This window comes from Chiloscyllium plagiosum, chromosome 19 (assembly GCF_004010195.1).
Source record: "Chiloscyllium plagiosum isolate BGI_BamShark_2017 chromosome 19, ASM401019v2, whole genome shotgun sequence".
Taxonomy (NCBI): Eukaryota; Metazoa; Chordata; class Chondrichthyes; order Orectolobiformes; family Hemiscylliidae; genus Chiloscyllium; species Chiloscyllium plagiosum.
This window is the reverse complement of record NC_057728.1, coordinates 42,057,321-42,077,695: the sequence shown is the minus strand read 5'-3', so window position 1 is coordinate 42,077,695 and position 20,375 is coordinate 42,057,321. Positions and strand designations below refer to the sequence as shown.

At 38.0% G+C, this 20,375-nt stretch overlaps 1 protein-coding gene across 3 annotated transcripts in view; it reads left to right on the top strand.

The window, feature by feature from the left end:
- Positions 1–12,980, top strand: part of lemd3 (LEM domain containing 3) — a 52,597-nt gene extending 39,617 nt beyond the window's left edge. For 2 of the 3 annotated variants that reach the window (XM_043709656.1, XM_043709657.1), the window contains 7 exons: positions 283–384; positions 568–670; positions 784–962; positions 4,747–4,828; positions 9,003–9,108; positions 9,274–9,352; positions 11,286–12,980. In XM_043709656.1, coding sequence (XP_043565591.1) covers positions 283–384; positions 568–670; positions 784–962; positions 4,747–4,828; positions 9,003–9,108; positions 9,274–9,352; positions 11,286–11,449 — 815 coding nt within the window. In that variant the 3' untranslated portion in view covers positions 11,450–12,980. The remainder of the gene's footprint in view (positions 1–282; positions 385–567; positions 671–783; positions 963–4,746; positions 4,829–9,002; positions 9,109–9,273; positions 9,353–11,285) is intronic. The other variant, XM_043709658.1, reaches the window with a different exon arrangement.
- Positions 12,981–20,375: the final 7,395 nt, after the last annotated feature.

The window sequence follows — 20,375 nt, the reverse complement described above, 5'->3', positions numbered from 1 at the left end:
TTCTCCAATACAATCTCTTTGACTAAACTTTTGGTTATCTTTGGTATAGCTTGGTATACTCCTTTGAAATGCTTCTGTGAAGTTCCTTAGATCAGTCCATTGCATTAATAATACTATATAAATTGTAAGTGATTCATAGTGTACTCAGCCGTTCCACATTGTTGAATCTGAATAAATCCATTTGTAATGCTAGATAAATAGTTATATAAAATTTAATATAAAATGTTACTTTTATTGGACTGCTTTTTGGAATTCGTTGGTATTTATTTTTAATACTTGTAGGTGTGGGAATTGTGTGGGCAGTGCTTCATTACATGAAGTATCGTTGGCGGAAGGAAGAGGCAGAGACAAGACAGATGTATGACATGGTGGAAAGAATCATAGGTATCGAGCACTTGTTTTGCAATTTGATTATTTTTGATGGCATTGAAATGCATTAATAAAAAATTGATGTGAAGGCCACTGTTTCCAGCCTAGTTTTCCATTTACATCAGAGTCTTCTATATTGTTATTTGTACTGAAAGTGCTTCAAAGTAAATGGTGGCTGACACTTTTTGTTTTGGTTAGATGTTCTGAAAAGCCATAATGAAGCCTGCCAAGAAAATAAAGACTTACAGCCTTATTTGCCTATTCCCCATGTACGTGATTCTCTCATACCACCCCAGAATAGGTAAGACAAATTAATAATATAGATCAAAATGTAAACATTAAACTAATACAATTCTTGAAGATAATCTTTTGCTGCATCTTTACACAAAGCAAATTCTTTTTTGAATTATTCAGGAAAAAGATGAAAAAGGTGTGGGAGAGAGCTGTTGTTTTTGTTGAAACCAATGAGTCCCGTATTCGGAAAGAAACCCAAAGAGTAGGAGGAGGAGATTTCTTAGTTTGGAGATGGACTCAACCGTCTTCAACTTGTGATAAAATAGCAGTTGTGCCGTCCAAAGTATGGCAAGGAAAAGGTATGAATTTGGCATCCATTGCATATTTTGACACACAACAGGTCTAATTTTAGACTGCAAGGTTACAACTTGAGTGCCAGTCTCGTTAGTTTGCTTGGCATGATTTGTAATTAATTGAATGATTTTGTTTACAGTACTAACATACTTAGAACCCATTGTGCAGATTTTATTTTGCACAAATAATTAAAAGTCATCAATTTTAAACTGAATTGCAGTTTTTATCAAACCATTTGAAATAAAAGGTTCGTCATTCACAAATACTGAGATATGGGCAACTCTGTTCTATTCACGTGGATATATTCCAACAACTTCAATAAGTATTTGGTGCAATGATTATCTGCTCATCCAACATGTCTGCACTAACCCCGTATTTTTGTGTTGTGCTCAAAATCAATCTGCAAAACCCATTTTTTTAAAACCTTGTATTCCCCACTTAGCTGGGATTAATTAGCAACTGAAAAGATTAAATCTTCCTCCACCCTTCAGACGCTATCCGAGTTAAGTCTAGCTTGGTTTATAACCAGAGAGCCTACTTGCTTAAATTGCGCGTGAAAATGTAAAGTATGATTGGCATTAATAAATGTGATCTATAAAGCCCCAAGGCCCATGCCATTGAACCCTTTTGTTATCTTCCAACCAGACGACTACATTGTTCCCAGCTACAAATGGTATTTTCCTGTCCCTTTTGTTTCATTGCTGAATTTTGCCTTAAATCCTGTGTCTTGACAGATGTCGGTCAGATAAACTCCTCTTTTAAAATTCAGATGCAGATTGATTTTTGTTTCTGAACTGACTGCATGCTGAAAATGGGCATCTGGACTGATTGGTATAGAGCAATGTAAATATAAAACACCAATAATAAAAGTAATTTTTCAGATCAAACTTCATTTATTTTGTCCTTATTTATAGCCTAAACATTATGTGGCATGTTTAAAATCTTCATTTTAAATAGATAGAACAAACTAATACAAAAAGGCATTTAAGGTTCAACCTTTCGGCGGCTTAACTTCAATCACACTGTTTCAGTCTCCTTTCCCACTAACTTGTCTGTTTGCCATTTATCTTGGTCTATTTGTGAACAACAGAAGAAACTGAATATAAACAAGTTAATTTTCTTTACAGTTGGGACAGTGCATTGACACCAGGCTTGGTCTGTTTATTGGTGTGCAAAATATAATAGCCCATTTCATAATCATGATTTGACTGAGCTGTTGCCAAAACCTAAATCTAGCATCACATTTGTTTTTGGTTTGCTATGTCTTCAAGTAGTGCCCAAGTTTAAAAACCTCTTGTTAATCAGAGCAAACTTCAAAAATTTGCAAACAGTAGAATGTGACTTCAACTTACTAAATTGAATTATCCACACTATCTCCGTGTTACCACTGAGAGAATTTCGCACACTTGGCACATCAGGGAAATGTGAACCTTAATCAGTAATTGATACTTGCTGAAGACTAGCTGTACCCAATTTCACTCCAATAGCAGTGGCATTGAATTCGAAGTCATAATTGTTTCTTATGGCTGAAAGACCCAAAACAAGTTAGTGAGTATGCCTTAGAGTTAGATAAGTGGAGGAAACAATCTACTGTTGTCTTCCAGGGGAGAATCTTTTATAATGTTCAAGGTCATTTGACTGTTATTTGGCATCTGTCAAGTTGCAATTATTTAGAGGTAAGATAGCAACATGATTTTGATGGCAGGTTTATTTTACAATACTATTTAGATTAAACTGTCTTGGAGTAACCTTTTTTTTTTGGTCTGCCCTGAAAATTGATTATGGTGCTGCTTTAAGGGTATTTCTGCACTGAATCTGGACCACTTTGTCATATTGCTACCTTTCAGATTTTCTCCTTTTTCTTTGAACAGATGGCATCCTCTGCACTCTCTAAATCCTGTTAGGTTCTTTTTTTCATTTCTTGCAGTGCTGTAGTTTTCTTCCTGGATAAGACTTTAGTAGTTCATTATTTCTGGTTCAACTGAAAGTCGAGGCAAGCAAAATAATTACTCAAATGCCAAGCTGAAAAGGTAGACAAAAGACTTCAATGAGCATAAGTGTTGGACGGACTGGTGGGTTCAATTGGCCTGTTTTTGTGCTGTAAATCCTGTGTAATCCTAATGTTTCAAGACTTAGAGCTTTATAGTTAGAGACCTACCTTATTGTAGCCAAATCGCTTGTATGCACAAATTAAGGTGTTTTTGCAGAGCCCCTCAAGCTGACTTTACATCTTTTTGGTAAGAGGATGAAACAATTCAAATTGAAGTTTTAAAATTTTGTCATTTAGTTTTTTTTAAGATTTGCGCTTGAGCACAGTCTTCATTACTTTGGTATCCTATTGGAGTTTAAATTCAAAGTTTGGTTCCAGTGGTTATAATGCTATCATGTAGAATAATGATCATACGAGAGTCTTTGATAAACAGCTGACATATGTACAATGGGATGGGGAAGACATTGCAGACAGATGTGATCTTGAAATTGTAAGTGCAAGGATTCTGCCAAAAATTTATTGCTGGAATAAGGTGTGGAAGTCCTCAAATATCTTGAACTCCATTTGAGACCAGTTACAATGGCAGTACACTTACTAACCTTTCATTAGGTGAAAGCTTTTTACCCTGGCAATATAAATCACTAATTTTGCATAATTCTTTGCAACTGGATGGGATACATTTTTGTCGATTAATTTATAACATTACAGTGTTGTAATCTTGAGGAAGAGTATTCACATTTTACTAATTCAAATTCCTAGTTCATTAAAAGAATTATAAATTCAGGATTCATTTTTTTCTTATACAAATGTTAAAACAGGTCGTATTAATTTAACACTGTTCCATAAACCCTGAAATCTTAATGGGCCACTTCCTGTTCTGTTTTTACCCAAATGTTCTCCTGTATGTTACAGGAACTTAAGGTTTTTTCATTTCTCCTCCGTCCAGATCAAATGTGCCATTGCTCTCAGGACTTGACTTTGACTCTCCTTCATTTTGCAATCTGGTACTTAGACTTCGTGACCTTGGAATCTCTGTGAGGATTCCACTTCTGGTCTTTCACAGCTTTAGCAGGCATACCTGAATTTGTAGATTGTTTGTTTATTAATTTGGACTTTTCCAAGCATAGGTCCTATTCACAGTTCCCACTTGCTATCTTCAAATCATGAACATCCTATTCCAAGTGGCTTCTATAAGCCTTTGTTCTGATTGCTAGCTGGCTGAGCACCACTGCTGTCTCAGTCTTTGAAGCTGACTCATTTCTCTGAGAAAAAATGCACAAATAAACCCAAAACAAAAGACTACCTTCCTGAAATCTAATCCCATTGCTACATGTCTAACTGGCATGTCCCAGATAGTGAATCAAACCGTTTGCCTTTGATCTTTAAATATGTTGATGTGAAAAGTGCATCACTAATTTAAGACTTCTCTAGTTTACCCATTGGTTCAAAGCTTTCTTTTGTCTGGGAGCTATGTGAATAATTTAAATCTGTTACAAAGACAATTGTAGACATTTCTCTAACAAAGTCTGGAAAAATAACCCTGTTTTTGTTTAGTGCTTTCACACTCCATCTCTGATCTCTTTAAGTAAAATTGGATTGTCCTGTGACTGGTAATTATCTATTTAGATAATTAAGAAAGTTGCTTAATCAGGGTTACTATTAAGAAAGTTGCTTAATCAGGGTTTTTGGCACTGGGTTTAAAAAATTACATTTCTGAAACAAAGTTATATTCCTGAAATAGTCATAAAATTGTCTATTCATAACCATAGATTTTGATTTTTTTTTTCTTTCTTGAACAGCTTTCCATCTTGATGGTAGAAATTCTCCACCGAACAGTTTGACACCTTGTTTAAAGATTCGGAATATGTTTGACCCTGTCATGTATGTATCTAATGAATTATGGTGTTTCATTTCAATTACACATAAATGCTGCATTCTTGTAGTGATCAGACTTAGTATGTTAAAACTGGCTACAAATTTACATTTATACAATGTAAATTTGTTAAAGTGAGAATTCAGTAGCTTCAGTTCAATAATTTGGCTCAACTTTGAAATTTGTTTAGAGCTTGGCTCTTATTTATAGGTTATTGCTGCTGCTGAGCTGATATTCTTAAGCCAATTTCTTTTATTTCATTTAATCATTCTTAGCAAAAAGTAAGTTTATATCTGATTTTTCCAAAACACTAATTTGTATCAGATTTGAAGGGGTTTGCATAAAGTAGTACAGATTAGCACAGTAATGAGCTAAGCTTCCCTGTAAATTCTCTTTCGGGCAGTTTTTGTAATCTCTTTGTTTAAATAATGCATGAGTAATGTCTTTTTTACACTCTTCAGACCCTGATATCCTGCTAAATCTTGAAGCAGGATAGATTCTTTTACTGAATCTATCCTGGTTGACATAGGCCTTTAATTTGGTAGCATTCCTATATGAGGGATCTAATGGATACAATGTTTTGGAATTTCAAACAACTTATTTAGGTGTAATTGAGGTTGTACAAAATGTTAGCTCATAAAATTGGGGGTATTGGCACATTGTAATTAGTTGAGTACCGCAAGGATCAGTATTTGGTCTTCAGCTGTTTACAATCTATATTAATAAACTTGTTTCCTGCATCAAAGTTAATGTATCCCAATTTGTTGATACAAAACTAACAGAGAAAGGAACAAACAAGGGTGATAAAAGGATGTGGGCAGGTTGGGCAACCATGATAGTGGCAGATAGAATTTCATACAGAAAGGTATGAAGTTATTCACGAGTCAGAAGAGTCATTTCCTGTTGAAAGTTTTTTTTTGTCCTGTGCTGGTTTGGATAATTTGCAAGAAAACCAACATTTATCCTGCCTCTGCATCATGAACTGTGCATTCTCCATAGCAATTTCTCTGTCAGAGCAAACTGCTCGTCAAACTATCAGCACCCTCCTTTTGTACAATATAAATTCCCCTTACATTTTTTTTATGAATTGTCTTGATAGGTGCAAGTTGCAAGGCATCAACAAAGTGTCCTTTTTTAGCAATACTTGAGTTCTATATTACTAAATGGCTCTGAGTAAGCAAAATAGAGGAAGGCTGGAATATTATTATTTAGAGGTTATCTGCTAGTCTAATGGGAAAAGTCCTGCAATTAAGAAGAAACAGCAAGCAGTTGGCAAAGCAAATTGTCAGTCTTTATTACCAAGTAATAGAAAATGTAAAGAAAGAAGCAGTACTATAATTAGTGTCTTGGTGAGAACAGACCTTGAGTACTGTGAACTTTCTAGTTTCCTTACCTAAAGAAGAATATACAGCAAATTTATTATCTGGCATCAATGGGACCAGGAGTGTGCTGGTTAATAGAGAGGGTCCACTGTGTAAAAACAGTGATAGTAGTGTAATTCAGTAGGTATATACATCACTGTAATGCTTTACTTACAGCATAACTCACTTTAATAATGCAACTTTGCCTTAAGTAAACGTTACCAGCAGAGAGCCTTCTCACTTGCACCCTGAACGGACTACTCTGACATCATGATAATGCATTAAGCTTCTGTTATTTCACATATATAACTATTGCTGGTTTATTAAGAGTGTTGCTTCATAAGGTGCTGTTTACTTTCTTTGGAGAGAATGTAATAAGTTTGTTGTTCCTGTGATGAGAAGGCATGGTGGCTCAGTGGTTAGCACTGCTGCCTCACAGCACCAAGGTCCCAGGTTCAATTCCAGACTTTGGCAGATTGTCTGTGTGGAGTTTGCACATTCTCCCCGTGTCTGCATGGGTTTCCTCCGGTGCTCCGGTTTCTTCCCACAGTCCAATGGTGCTCGGGTTAGGTCAGGTTCAGGTCAGCCCATGCTAAATTGCCCGTAGTGTGCAGGGATATGTAGATTAGGTGTATTAGTCAGGGGAAATGTAAAGTAATTGCGTAACAGAATGTGTGTAGGTGGGATATTCTTCAGAGGATCTATGTGGACTTGGTCCAAAGGGCTTGTTTCCACACTATAGGGGTTCTATGAATTTCTATGAATTATACTATAAGAAGAGTAGCAAAGACTAGTCTTGTATTACCTAGAGGTGGTGATGTTATTGAAACAGAATTCTTAAAGCTTGACAAACTATACTGGAGGAATGTTTTATCTTTATTTTTGAAGAGTCTAAATCTAAGGGTCAGGATTCCGAATAAGGTATCAACCATCTAGGGCTGAGTGAGGAGAAATTGTTTCACTCAATTTTGAAGTTTTAGAATTCTGTATTCAAGACAGCTGTTGAATCGTGTCTGACCAACTTAGTTTTTCAAGGAAGTTTCAATTAGAGTGGATACACGGGAGCCAGTAGATAAGTTGTATTTGGACTTCCACAAAGCTTTTGACAAAGTAAAGTCCTAAGATGAGTCATTGGCATTGGAGATAGTGTATTGGCATGGATAGACAATTGGCTAATGGACAGGAAACAGTAAGTAGGGGATAAGGGATTGTTTTTAAGGTTTGTAACCAGTGAGATTCTGCAGGGATCAATGCTGGGATCGCAATTGTTTACAGTATATATTAATGATCTGGAGGACGATTACAAATATGCTATAGCCAGATTTACAGTCAAGAAAAAAACAGATAATGGAGAAAATTGATAAGTGGAGTATAATGTAGGAAATTTTGGAGGGGAGAACAATAATATTTAAAGAGGAAAACTGTAGAAAGCTACAACACAGACTTGGGGGTACTTTGTGCAAAACAAAGCTGGCACACGGTTGCAGGAGATAATTGGGAATGCAAATGGGATGATGGCCTTTATTTTAAAGGGGGTGGAGCTTAAGAGTAGAGAGGTCTTGCTGCAACTAAACAAGGTGTTGGTGAGACCACATCTGGGGTAATGAGAGCAATTTTGGTCCTCTTAAAGAACAATATAATGGAAGACTGTGTTTTGGGAAAGTTCACCAGGGTGATCGCTGGTATGTAGGGAATTTCTTATGAGCAAATGCTAAAGTAGTTGGGACTGTACATGCTGGAGTTTAGAAAAATGAGGTGATCGCATTAAAACAGATAGGATTCTTAAGGCGGCTTGAAGTGTAAATGCTGAGAGGATGTTTCCTGGTATGGGAGAGTCTAGGACCAGAGGGCAAAGTCTCTGAATAAACAGGTCAGTTTTAAGACTCATGAGGAGGAATTTGTTTTGAGGGTTGTGTATCTTTAGAACCCATTGCCAGGCAGTAGGGGCAAAGTCCTTGTGTATATTTTAAGGCCGAGGTAAATTCTTGGTTTATAAGAATTAAGGGTTATGGGCAAAATGCAGGAAAGAGGACATGAGCAAAGCCAAATCAGTTTGATCCTATTGATTGGGGGAGCAGGTCAACTGATTGAATGGCTTACTCCTCTTCCTATTTTCTGTGGTCTTGTAGAGGCTTGGGTATTGAATGTAATTAAGTCAGATCAATATATTTTTGGATGCTGGGGGAACTGGCGTATACGGGGATGGTGTGAGAAGATGGAGTCAGCCATGGATTCATTGGACAGCAAAGAAATGGTCCCCCCTCCTGTTTCTTCTGTAATAGCTACTGCTCTTTACTTTTTCTCGAATATGTGACACAAGAATGAGTGAATGTAAAGGTACACAAACTAGGAAGAAAGGTTTGGAAATGTACTGAATTATATGAACTGGTCTTTTTGTTTCAAAAGATGTTTACAACAACAGTTTATGCTTGTGTAGCACCTTCTAGTGTAATTAAATATCCTAAGCACTTTGTGATATGACATTGAGCTACGTGAGCTGTTGGGTCAAATAAGTAAATGTTGGATGAAGAGGTGGTTTTTAAGGAGTGCCTATTGAAAGGAGGAATGCAAAGCTTAGGAAAATAATTTCTGAACTTGGAGATATCCAATCTATCCTGTCCCTATAGAAAGACAAAGATGTTTACAAGGTGTTTCAACCCATTCATTGCATGACCTTCGTTGAGATATTCATAGATCCAGAGATGAAAACCCAGTGTCTATCCACTATGCTATCTAGTTCTGATTGTAATATTTTTGGATGCTTTCTATTGCACTTGAAATCTGTATTTTGTTTTTTTTAATCACACTCTTTATCTTACAGGGAAATTGGGGATGACTGGCATATTGCAATTCAGGAAGCAATCCTAGAAAAGTGCAGTGACAATGAGGGAATTGTTCATATTGCTGTGGATAAGAATTCACGTGAGGTTGGGAGTACTGCCTTTTTTAAGGCAGTTTCTAATTGCTGATCTTGACGTCTTAGCTGTATGCCGAATTGATTTATTTAAAGTCTGAGAATTTTACTTGCAAATTGATTTGGTTTCCTTGTTTTTGTTCAAATGCAATAATTTCCTTTATCCTTTCTTCTATAGGGTTGCGTGTATGTGAAGTGTTTGTCACCAGAATATGCTGGCAAGGCTTTTAAAGCACTTCATGGCTCATGGTTTGATGGTAAGTTGATGTGTTCTAGTTTTTTCCTTCCAGCCAATGGAAAACCTGGGTTGAATCACCCAGAGCTTTGAGAACAGGGCAGGTGGGGCACCTCACTGTGGGATGGGGTGGGGTGAGGTGACAGGGGAGGCAAAATTGCAGCTGCTTGATGTGGATCAGATAGAGGATGGCAGAAGAATGGAAGGTGCTGCCTGAGGGTGGTCAAGGCAAGTACACTCTCAACATTTAAGCAGCTTCTGGACCCAAGCAATTAAAATGCCGGGGCGCAGTCGGCTGTGGACCAAGTGCAGGTCAATGGGATTAGTGTAGCTTGGTCAGCACAGACATGGTGTGCTGAAGGGCCTATTGCTATGTTGTGTGTCTCTATGATCTTAGTTCTATTGAACCTTGAGTTGAGATATCACCCACTTGCTGCAGTGCCACTGAAATTGTATGTTGCCACTTTGATAATATCAGTGGGCCCTGCCCTGCCCCAGCCCACAAGCCCTGTCCTCGCCTTCTTACTGTAAGACCTGAACTTCAAACTGATGTCATCAATTCAGGTCACGTTATAGAAGAGGAAGTGCTGGAGGTCTTGGAAAACAAAGAAGGAGAAAGTAGAGTCGCAGGTAGATAGGATAGTGAAGAGGACGTTTGGTATGCTTTCCTTTACTGGTCAGAGTATTGAGTACAGGAGTTGGGAGGTCATGTTGCGGCTGTACAGGACATTGGTTAGGCCGCTTTTGGAATATTGCTTGCAATTCTGGTCTCCATCCTATCAAAGATTTTATGAAACACGAAAGGGTTCAGGAACAATTTACAAGGATGTTGCCAGGGTTGAAGGATTTGAGCTACAGGGAGAGGCTGAATAGGCTGGGGCTGTTTTCCCGACTGTTTTCCCTGCAGCATCGGAGGTTGAGGGGTGACCTTATGGACACTTATAAAATCACGATGGGCATGAATAGGATAAATAGACAAAGTCTTTTTCCTGGAATCGGGGAGTCCAGAACTAGAGGGCATAGGTTTAGGGTGAGAGGGGAAAGATATAAAAGAGACCTAAGGGGTAACTTTTTTTCTCGCAGAGGGTGGTGCATATATGGAATGAGCTGCCAGAGGAAGTGGTGGAGGCTGGTACAATTACAACATTTAAGAGGCATTTGGATGGTTATCCGAATAGGAAGGGTTTGGAGGGATATGAACCGGATGCTGGCAGGTGGAGCGAGATTGGGTTGGGATATCTGGTCGGCATGGACGGGTTGGACCATGCTGTACATCTCTGACTCTGTGCTTTAAAATTGCTTAAGTTTCACATTTTCAATTGTTAAACTGCAGAATAATTTGTTAAATTAGAAGTGTCAGAAAAAATCTTTCTATTCAGCATCTTATTAAAATTACAGGAGTGAAAGTTTTTAAACAGAATGCAAATTTACAGACAAAGTAAACCTGTCTGTACAACTTTTTATTGCTGTTACATTTCTGCAAACAGCTAGAATTGTATTTGAGGCAGCGGGGGTGTGGTGTGATATTATGTGCATGTTGTATTATTAGAATCCAGGACACTGGTCCTGAACACATGAACTTTTAGTGCCATTTTAACCATGTAGTAATGCCAAAGTTTCATGTAAAGGCCAGGATTTTCCCATAACAATAAACTGTTATCAAAATCTGAGGGCATTGGTGGAACAAATATTACCCTTAATCTTTTTTTTTTGAAACTGTTCCTTTTACCTTCGGTTGCAGCATATGAATGGAAATTATGATCACTTATTAAGCAAACAGTTGCGCATGTGTACTTGTAGTTTCTAAAATTGGCCAAAGTAGCATAGTTGCAATTGACTACCACAAACTAATTGTATTATGTACAAAATTGTAATAGGCTAAGCATTGTAATGGATATTTTTTCCTTAATGGTGTTTACTGAAATCTTAAGTAACCTGTTTTTGTTTATTTTTAGGAAAACTAGTGACTGTAAAATATCTGAGATTAGATCGTTATCATTATCGCTTTCCTCAGGCTGTCCATTGCAACACTCCGTTAAAGCCATCAAATAGGTACATGAATTCAATGTCACATCTGCGTCTTCTGACCAACACAGCTAACTCTCAAGGAGCCTCATGAGACCTCTCCTATCCCTGCCAGTACTGTTACACTGCAGCGAGAAGTCCTGCTTGAATGCTCTGTCTTCCTTTTTATTGCTTTTATATGTACACTTTTTGTATTATAAGGAGTGCATCTTTTGTGTTAAGATGCCAGAAAGCTGGAGAAAATTTCCAAAGGCGCTATCTGTAACATTTCAGTGTATTGGGATTAACAAGTAGTGGCATAGAAGTAAAACAAGATATGACTTTCATGCAGCAGTTATAATTCTTAGACTGTGTACTGGGCATGAACCGTTTTGTTTACTGAAATTGTGAAAACTTGGGTGTCTTGGGGATTAATCATGTACACTACGGTTCAATCAGTATTTGACTGAGCTAAAGGAGAAGATATTAGTCGGTCAGATGTGACTACTCAAAATCTTTTTGCATATTTGGAATTGCAGTGCTTGAATATAAATTTGCGAGTGTAAATTTGGTGCAAAATGATCATCTGACAATTGCAAATAACATGGAGCAAGTACACAACATGTAGGGCACATTACAACAGAGCTGTTGAAAGCTGTCAACAGAAATTTGAAATGAAGAAGGGCAACTTCATAGTGTAGCTGTCTGCTTAATGAGATCTGATTTATTTTGTGCAATAAACATGTCTGGATTAAATATGGATTAATACTAGCAATATCATGCGGAAGGAAGACCCAGCAGTGTTATGTAGAATGTCATAGTTTGCAGAATGACAAATGTGCAGTTTACTCAAATAATACCAACAAAACTGGCTTAGTTTGATTAACAACTTCGTCTATATTACATTAAGTAAATGCAAGCAATCTGAATAATGGAATTATTGGTAGAATGAGTATAGATTTATGTTCATTTAATCTTGGTTTCATTATTTATTCCAAATTTGGGTCATAATCTGCAGGCAAGAGCATTTCAACATGGAATTGCACAAAATGCACAATTTACTGAGTAAACATGATGCACACTGCCTGCAGCAGAGCCTTACTGTGCCTTACCTTTGTGTGCTTGATGCAGGCACTGTAACTTCATTCCAAGTTTTAACAAGTTCAACGTAGAGAAGTAGCCAGTTTGTTCTGTACAACTTTGTTGCACTTTGGTTAAGAAGTTGTACTAAAAGTAAAACAAGACATCTTGCTGTACCACATGTGCATCGTGTGATGGTGTTAATATTATTCATGTTTTTGAGCCAACACATCATGCACCTGATTTGTTCTGTTGTAAAACTGTGCAAGTGGATTTGGCATTTTTTTAAGATGGGGCACTATTTGATGCAGATGCATCTTTGAATTTTCCAGCTTCTATGATGTATTTCATTTTATGTAAACATTGTACATTTATATATTGTAATATGTACCATTATGCAGCTTATTTTGCTTATAACTGTTAAACTTGACAATATCCTACCTGCAAGACAGATGGGAAGGTGTATAATATCCAGATGTTCAAAAAGTTCAGATGTTTAATGTAATTTGTCATTTGTCTTGTAAAAACACTCTAATTAAAGGTTTACTAGGGGTTTTTAAAATGCTGGTATTTGTCTATTGTTCATTATCTTTATTGAAGCTCCTACAGTTGGGAAGGTTTATTATTTTGCCTCAAGCGCCTGTAAAGTGAAACATTTCCAAATCATTATCCGGTAATTACTGAACAACTTGCTTTTAATCTCCCTTTAGGTAAGAAAACATTCCATCTGAGATGCATATCAAGTCCCAAAAGAGTTTTACAATTAATACATTGCTTTAACATCATATCGAAAAGCCTTTCTCTGACAACAACTCTGTTGGGATTGTGAAGTGTTAGTCTAGATAATTGTGAAGCAGCATTTGCATAACAACCCAGATCCCAAAGCAGTCTATGCCATTGTGCAGCAAAACCTGGTGATCATTTTGGCTTGGGCTACTAAGTGACGAGATTCCAATAACAGAATCTAACCATCTTTGTTCATTCGCATCAACATGCAGGAGATTAATATTTACCATAAATACCATGGTGATAGCAGCAGGTCAGAGGCTGGGACTTCTGATATCTCATCACTTGACTGTCCAAAATCTGTCTGCCACCTACAAGGCATAAGTCGGGAGTGGTGGGATAATTGCATTTGTCTGGGCGAATGTAACTCCAACTACACTAAGATCAGCACCATACAGGATAAAGCAACCTACTTGATTGGTATGCCAAATAGTGCCTTCAACGTTCTGTCCACCACTGGCAGCAGTGTACCATCTGCAAGATGCAACACAGCAACTTAGCAAGGCTTCTTCTCCAGTATCTCTAAACCCCTGATCTCTAACACCTGGAAAGATAAGAGCACCACCACTTGCAAGTTTCCATACAGACCACAAATTTTGGCTCTATATCGTCATTACTTCTGTATCATGGGATCAAAATCCTGGAGCCCCCTTCATAATAGCACTATTGGTGCATCTGCGGTATTCGAGAAGGCTGCTAACCACTATCAAGAAAGAATGCAGAATAAATGGTGATCTAACTGGATATGTCAATATCACATAAATGAAAAATGTGCTTGAGTCTGCAGCAGAGTTTGAACTCAAATACTGATTCGAAGATTGTGTTACAATTGAGCAGTGTTCCAAACATCTCACTGAAGAGACAGTATCCACATAGCGCTCCCTCTGGCTTTGTATTTGTCAAGTCTTTGGAGTAAGTATTGAACCCACACTATGATTCAAGCAAGAATACTACCCTTGAGCAATGGTTGAATGCTCAATTTAAAATATAGTTTATCTATCTATCTCTGTTCCATTTTTAAAATATTTTTCTTTGAAATTTCAACACAGGACAATTAGGAAATTTTTCTTAAAAACAAAGCTGAATTTAAAGTATGAATCTGTTAAAGCATGAACCTGATGCAAAGTAAATGTCCCTCTACCATACTCCTCCATTGTCCAAGCATCTCATCCAAATGTTTAGGGAATTTTTCAGAATGCCTTCTGGATAAGCATTTGGATTTCAAATAATTGTTCCAATAACCAGAGCAAGCCCCCCCATATTTGTTGGTTTTAATCAAACATTATGTTTGTGGGTTGGGGTGAATGTGGGGAGGGAGTGTGTGGAGACTGCTATAGTGGTAATATTAATGCGCTAATAATGCAAGGGCCCAGACTAATGTTCTGGGAACATGGAGTCCTATCTTGCTGCAGGTGAAAATTAATTTTAATTGGAATTAAAAGCTAATCGCAGTCATTGCCATAAAGCTTCTGTAGATTGTCATAACCCATTTAGTTCACAAATGACTTTCGAGATGGAAATATGTTGCTCTTATCTGGTCTGATCTACATGTGACTCTTGTTCCACAGAAATGTGGTTGACTCCATTTAGTTTAAAGTCAAAGTGGGATGGGCAACAAATGGGCCTCTTTTCATTGAAAAAAATTAGGGATTGTTGGGGTATGATGTCTATTACCTTGTTAGGATGTGTACCTTTTCAAACTGACATAAATCATCCTGCCTTGAACAGAGTAATAATTATTCTGTAATCAGAATCCAGCTGCACTACAAGGTTGATATGCATACCCAATCTTCCAGTTTATAGTCTCCTAACAAAGAATACTCACTTAATTTACCAATCTATTTTGAAACTATAATTTTTAGATCTCCTCTAGAAACTCTTAATTGAACTTTAAAGTTACATCCAGTAACTTAAGCTCAGAGGCAAAGATGGCTGTACTTTTGCATTACTACCTTCTGCATTCCAAGCCCGTGGTATGGAGACAGCTATTCTGGATAAACAAACTGCATCAGTAATAATCTTATCTGGGATAAATCAGATCCCAGAATAAAATCTATCTTCTTTAATTTTTGCAGTTGGTTACTTCAGTGTGGTTTGGACTGAGAGAGGAGGACAACAGAATGAGAGGTTGACCCACAAGAAAAAAACTCAATATAATGACACGAGTTTTCACATACACTCCAAGTTTCAATACGATTCTTTAACTGATACTCAATTCTAGAGAAAGTTCACTCCCTATCTCAACTATTAAGCTTCTACTTAACTGATCTCTTCCAATGTCTTCTCCTTGGACTGCAGATTTAAGATTTTCTAAAATTTTGAGTCTGCTGGTATGAGTTCTTTTGCAATTCTGAAAGCCTACTTCCTTTCAATTTTTAACAATTTTTTTTTTCCCCAATTCTCCAAGCTAAGAAGTGCCGCAAACTAACACTTGCACTGAAGTGCCTAGTTCCCCTGAGCTGAAAGCTTGAATCTCCTGCAAGGAGAACCGAACTCCAAGTTCTTCTGAAATAAACTGGAAGCTAAAACTAGAGCCTTTCAACTCTGAAATATAAGCGTTTTGTCCATTAACATTACAGAGGGCACCAATTGTATGCTTTCTTGGAATTGATGTAATTGGCTCACTTCCAAATTTGTAACTTTTTTTTAAAAATCCTTCATAGTACACCCACATTCATCTGTGTTGTTTAAAATCCAAATCTTCAGTTGTATCATACACCTTTAATCGCACCTCACCACCTCCTGCCCAGAGTAAATGAAAAGGGTCCTCGAGGCATTTGATTTTCAATCGAAATTTCTTGTCACTTAGTTACATTAACAGTATAGTACTGTACACATTCATGATCATATTCTATGCTAGTTCATTTTGGTTGTAACATTGTTTCCTTCATGATTGCTCTTGGCATAGTCTCTGCTATAACATTGTCCTTGCCAGACACATGAATATTTTTTTTTAATTTGTACAGTTCTAAATTTAAAATCCAAAATGTTGTTGATTCCTGTCACGGAATCTTTCCAAAATAAGGTGAAAAGGGACTGGTTAATACAAATAACAATCTTATCAGAACTGTTGGATATGTACATGTACATTGTGGTGACTCTACAATTTACAATATTTAGTGTTTCTTCATGAGCTCGTTCAGTTTGAGATTAAAGTATTTGGTCTTTTGATCCCTATTTTGTCATAATAAAAATGGCACCCACACAAATGTTGCTAGTCTCAGCAGCCACTTTGGCTTCATGAAGTTCACTGCTGCTAAAACCAAAGCACTTTATTTAATAAAGTTTTCAAAGAGGCCTCTACATGCTGTTATTTGGAACATGCATCCAATAAAATCCATTTGTTGTGATATCTTTGGCATGGAGTGATCCAAAATAGATCTTAATTTTATTTCCCTATTTGCTACTTACCCCGCAGTGTGGCCCATTAAATCGCTTTTGCTTTGGTGAAGTCACTTTAAGTCAGATTTATGACCAAATTGGCTCTTTGTAACAGGTCAAAATGTTTATTTAAATGGTGTAAATGAACCTCCCAGGTTTAGCTAAATGTAATCAAGTTGTTGATATAGTCAGTGCAGTTTATTGATCCTTCAATTACTTTTTTGGTTAATCTTTATAAAGTTATTGGTGCATTTTTCATTGTATTTACATTAACAAAATCCATCCAGTGGTGCAAAAATGGATATTTCTTTAGCTCTTAGACAATGGAACTGGCCAACATCTTTTTATCAAGTCAGTCTTAACAACAAAATGTGCTCATCCAGGTCTTTCATTGAAGCCTTCTGAATGTGGATCGGACAAGAGTCAGCATTTGTTACTATGCTGACTTTGTGATAATCAATAACGAATCTTTATGATCCATCTGAGTTTGGCACCATTGTGATAGGTGATTTCCAGCTAATAAAACTCATAATATAATTGTCTATCATGAAATTTATTTGAGCTAACATTTATAGATTGAGTCTATAATAATATATTTTTGTGTAGGTAACAAAATCCCCTACATTAAGATGATAGTTTAGATCCTAACTTTTTCATATTTTAAAGGTAAGTGTAAGGTAAATTCCAGGTGCGATTTGATTGGTCAAACTATTGACTTTAGAAAAACATGCTTTATTTTTACCTTGCAGTTAAAATGCAGACAAAATAATTGGCTTAAATATTGAAATGTTTAACAAAATAACATATGAACAATTACTAATTAACTGTTCCAATATTGTAACATCCCATGGCAAAGGCAAATTCAGTCAAACTGATTGTCTTGCATGCAATTCTAGCAGCAAGAAGAGAACCCCATCCTTTAGTTGTAACAGAGAGGAATAAAAGCTTCCAACCCCAGCTTTATGACCCCAGTAATTGCAGGAAGCTAAAACAAAAAATCCTGGCTTTGTGGAAGCTTGATTCCACGCATTCAGGCAGCTTCTTTTATTCCAAATGTAAAACAAAACACCCAAGGCCTGACAATCTGTTTACTCTATTGACTTTGAATATACTGCTTAGCATCTCTGTCTCAACTTATCTTCATTTAAAAAAAAGATAAAATACACTTCTTAAAGACAGTGCTGTCACACTATTCATTTTTTAATGTTTATGACATAATCAGATCAAAATTCAAATGTTTTGAGTTAGATAGAAATTTACTGTTACTTGTATTTTTTAAAAATACAGTAGAATGTATATTCCACAAAAACTGTGCCATTTAATTGTCTCATTTTTTAAAGAGTTTATGTAAAGTTAAGACAAATATCACTTTGTTCATTCCAATGTACTTGTTCAGGACCACCTTACCCACCCAAGCATTGGTTTGCCACTGGACCTGACCTTGCTTCAACCATGGCTCTTACCCATGCAGGGCCATTTCCTTGGTTTCAACACCAAACTTTTGTCCCCTGAAGTAAACTGTCTCTCTTGCTTAGAGGAGTCTTGTGTCCAGCATTGACATTCCTGATACCGTTTCACTGTCTCCCCCAGGATCAGGATAATCAGATTTAACCTGGTGTGGCACCTTGTCCCCATTAACAATCTGCTGGAGCTATCCCTGTAGTTGTATGAGGGGTGGTCTTCTAATCAAATAGGAACTGGGAAAATTAGGTATCAAGTGAAGCTATATGCTCTTTCTTTAAGTCTGCCTTCAAAGTTTGGACTGCTCTTTCTGCCAGACCATTGGATGATGGATGGTATAAGCTGTCCTTCTATGCCTACTGCCATTTGATTTTAGGAAATGCTTGAATTCCCTGCTGGCAAACAAAGGCCCATTGTAGTTGACCAACACTTCCTGAAGTCTATGTATTGCAAAAGATATGCAGTTTTTCTCTCGTCATTTATGTGTTAGACGAATGAACTCTATGCATATCCAACCACTTTGAGTGGGCATCAACAATGACTAAGAACAGTGAGCCCATTGAAAGGGCCAGCATAGTCAACATGTAACCAAGTCCGGGTTTACCTGGCCACTCTCACAAATGTGGAGAGCTGCTGGTGATACTTTTTGTACTTGTTGGCACTCTGGGCACTGCCTCACCAATGCAGCTTTGTCTGCATCCAATCCTGGTCACCTTCTCATCAACATCTTCATTTTGGACACCCCTGGATGACCCTGGTGGAGTTCAGCCAGGGTGTGGAGATGACCCATGCTCAGGACAATCATTCTTGCTCCCCATAATAAAATGCTGTCCTCTACAGTGTTCTGGTCTCGCCAGGTCCAAAAATTTTCAATTCTGGTTGTGATGGCTCATTTGTTTCTCCAATCACCACAAGCTTTTTTAGATTTTCCAGGGCTGAATAATTTTGCATCCATAGTTGGATATTGTCAGTGGTGACCCGAAGGATATCTAGAACGTTTAAAACCAGAGCAACTCTCCCAGTGGCTGCACCACCAGTGGTGTACCTGCCAGTGGGAGGTGGCTGAGGGCATCTGCATTTTCTACTTGGCCTCCTGGATGGTGTTTGAACTTGTAATTGTTAGATTGAGAGCCCATTGCTGAATTCGACCTGAATCCAAAGGTGGCATAGACTTGTCCTACTTGAGTAACACCAACCTGGGTTCGTGGTCTGTTGTTATTACAAATTTACATCTGGAAAGATATTGGTGGAACTTTCTCACACCAAAGATGACTGCCAAACCCCCCTCCTTTATTTGGGTGTACATGCGCTCTGCATCAGCAAAAGACCAGGAAGCTATTGGGCATTCCGCTCCCTTGGGCCACCAGTGAGCCAACAGTACTCTGACACCATGTGGACAGGCATTGCATGTCAGCAGCTGATCTCACTTGGGATCATAATGTGTGAACACATTAAACGATGATAACTGTTTCTTCACTTCACTAAAGTGTCGGGAGTAGGGCCTCCATTTTGAATAGGGCTGAGAGAAGCGAGGGCTGCCGGGTAGGTGAGTTTGTCCCACTTTAAAAGGGACTAACCTTGAGAATTGGGCCTCCGTTTTGAACAGAGCAGAGAGGAAAAATGGCAGAGAGAAGCGAGTGCTGCCAGGAGGTTTTCAAGTGGATGAGATCTAAACCTAAGACCAAACACTGTAGGGCCTCCATCACATCCACCTCCTGTAATCTTACTGAGTCTGTAAACTCGGTACTTTTTCAGGTGTTCTCTTTTTTTTCTTCTTCCTTGTTTAGTACTGTGTGGGCTCTCAGATTAGCAGGGTACGGATGTTAGAGCAGTCGCATGTTCTTTCTGCAGAATGTGGCAGATGAGAGACATGACACATGTCTCCACCAACCACATCTGCAGGAAGTGCACCCAACTCCAGCTCCTCGAAAACCAAGCCAGAGAACTGGAGCTGGAGCTGGATGAACTGTGGATCATCGGGAGGCTGAGGGGGAAATTGAGAGGATGTACAGGGAGCTGGTCACTCCTCAGACACAGGATAATAACAGCTGGGTTACAGCCGTGGGAGGAAAGGGAACTGACGGACAGAGCAGGGATCCCCTGTGGCCGTTCCCCTCAGCAATAAGTATACTGTTTTGGATTCTGCTGGTGGGGACAGCCTACTGGGGAAAGCTGTAGTTGTCAGGTCTCTGGCACTGAGCCTGGCATTGTGGCTCAGAAGGGAAGGGGGAGAATAGAAAAGTGCTAGTGGTAGGGGACTCAATAGTAAGACGTATTGACAGGAGATTTTGTAGTCAGGAATGGGAGTCCTGGAAGGTATGTTGCTCCCTGGT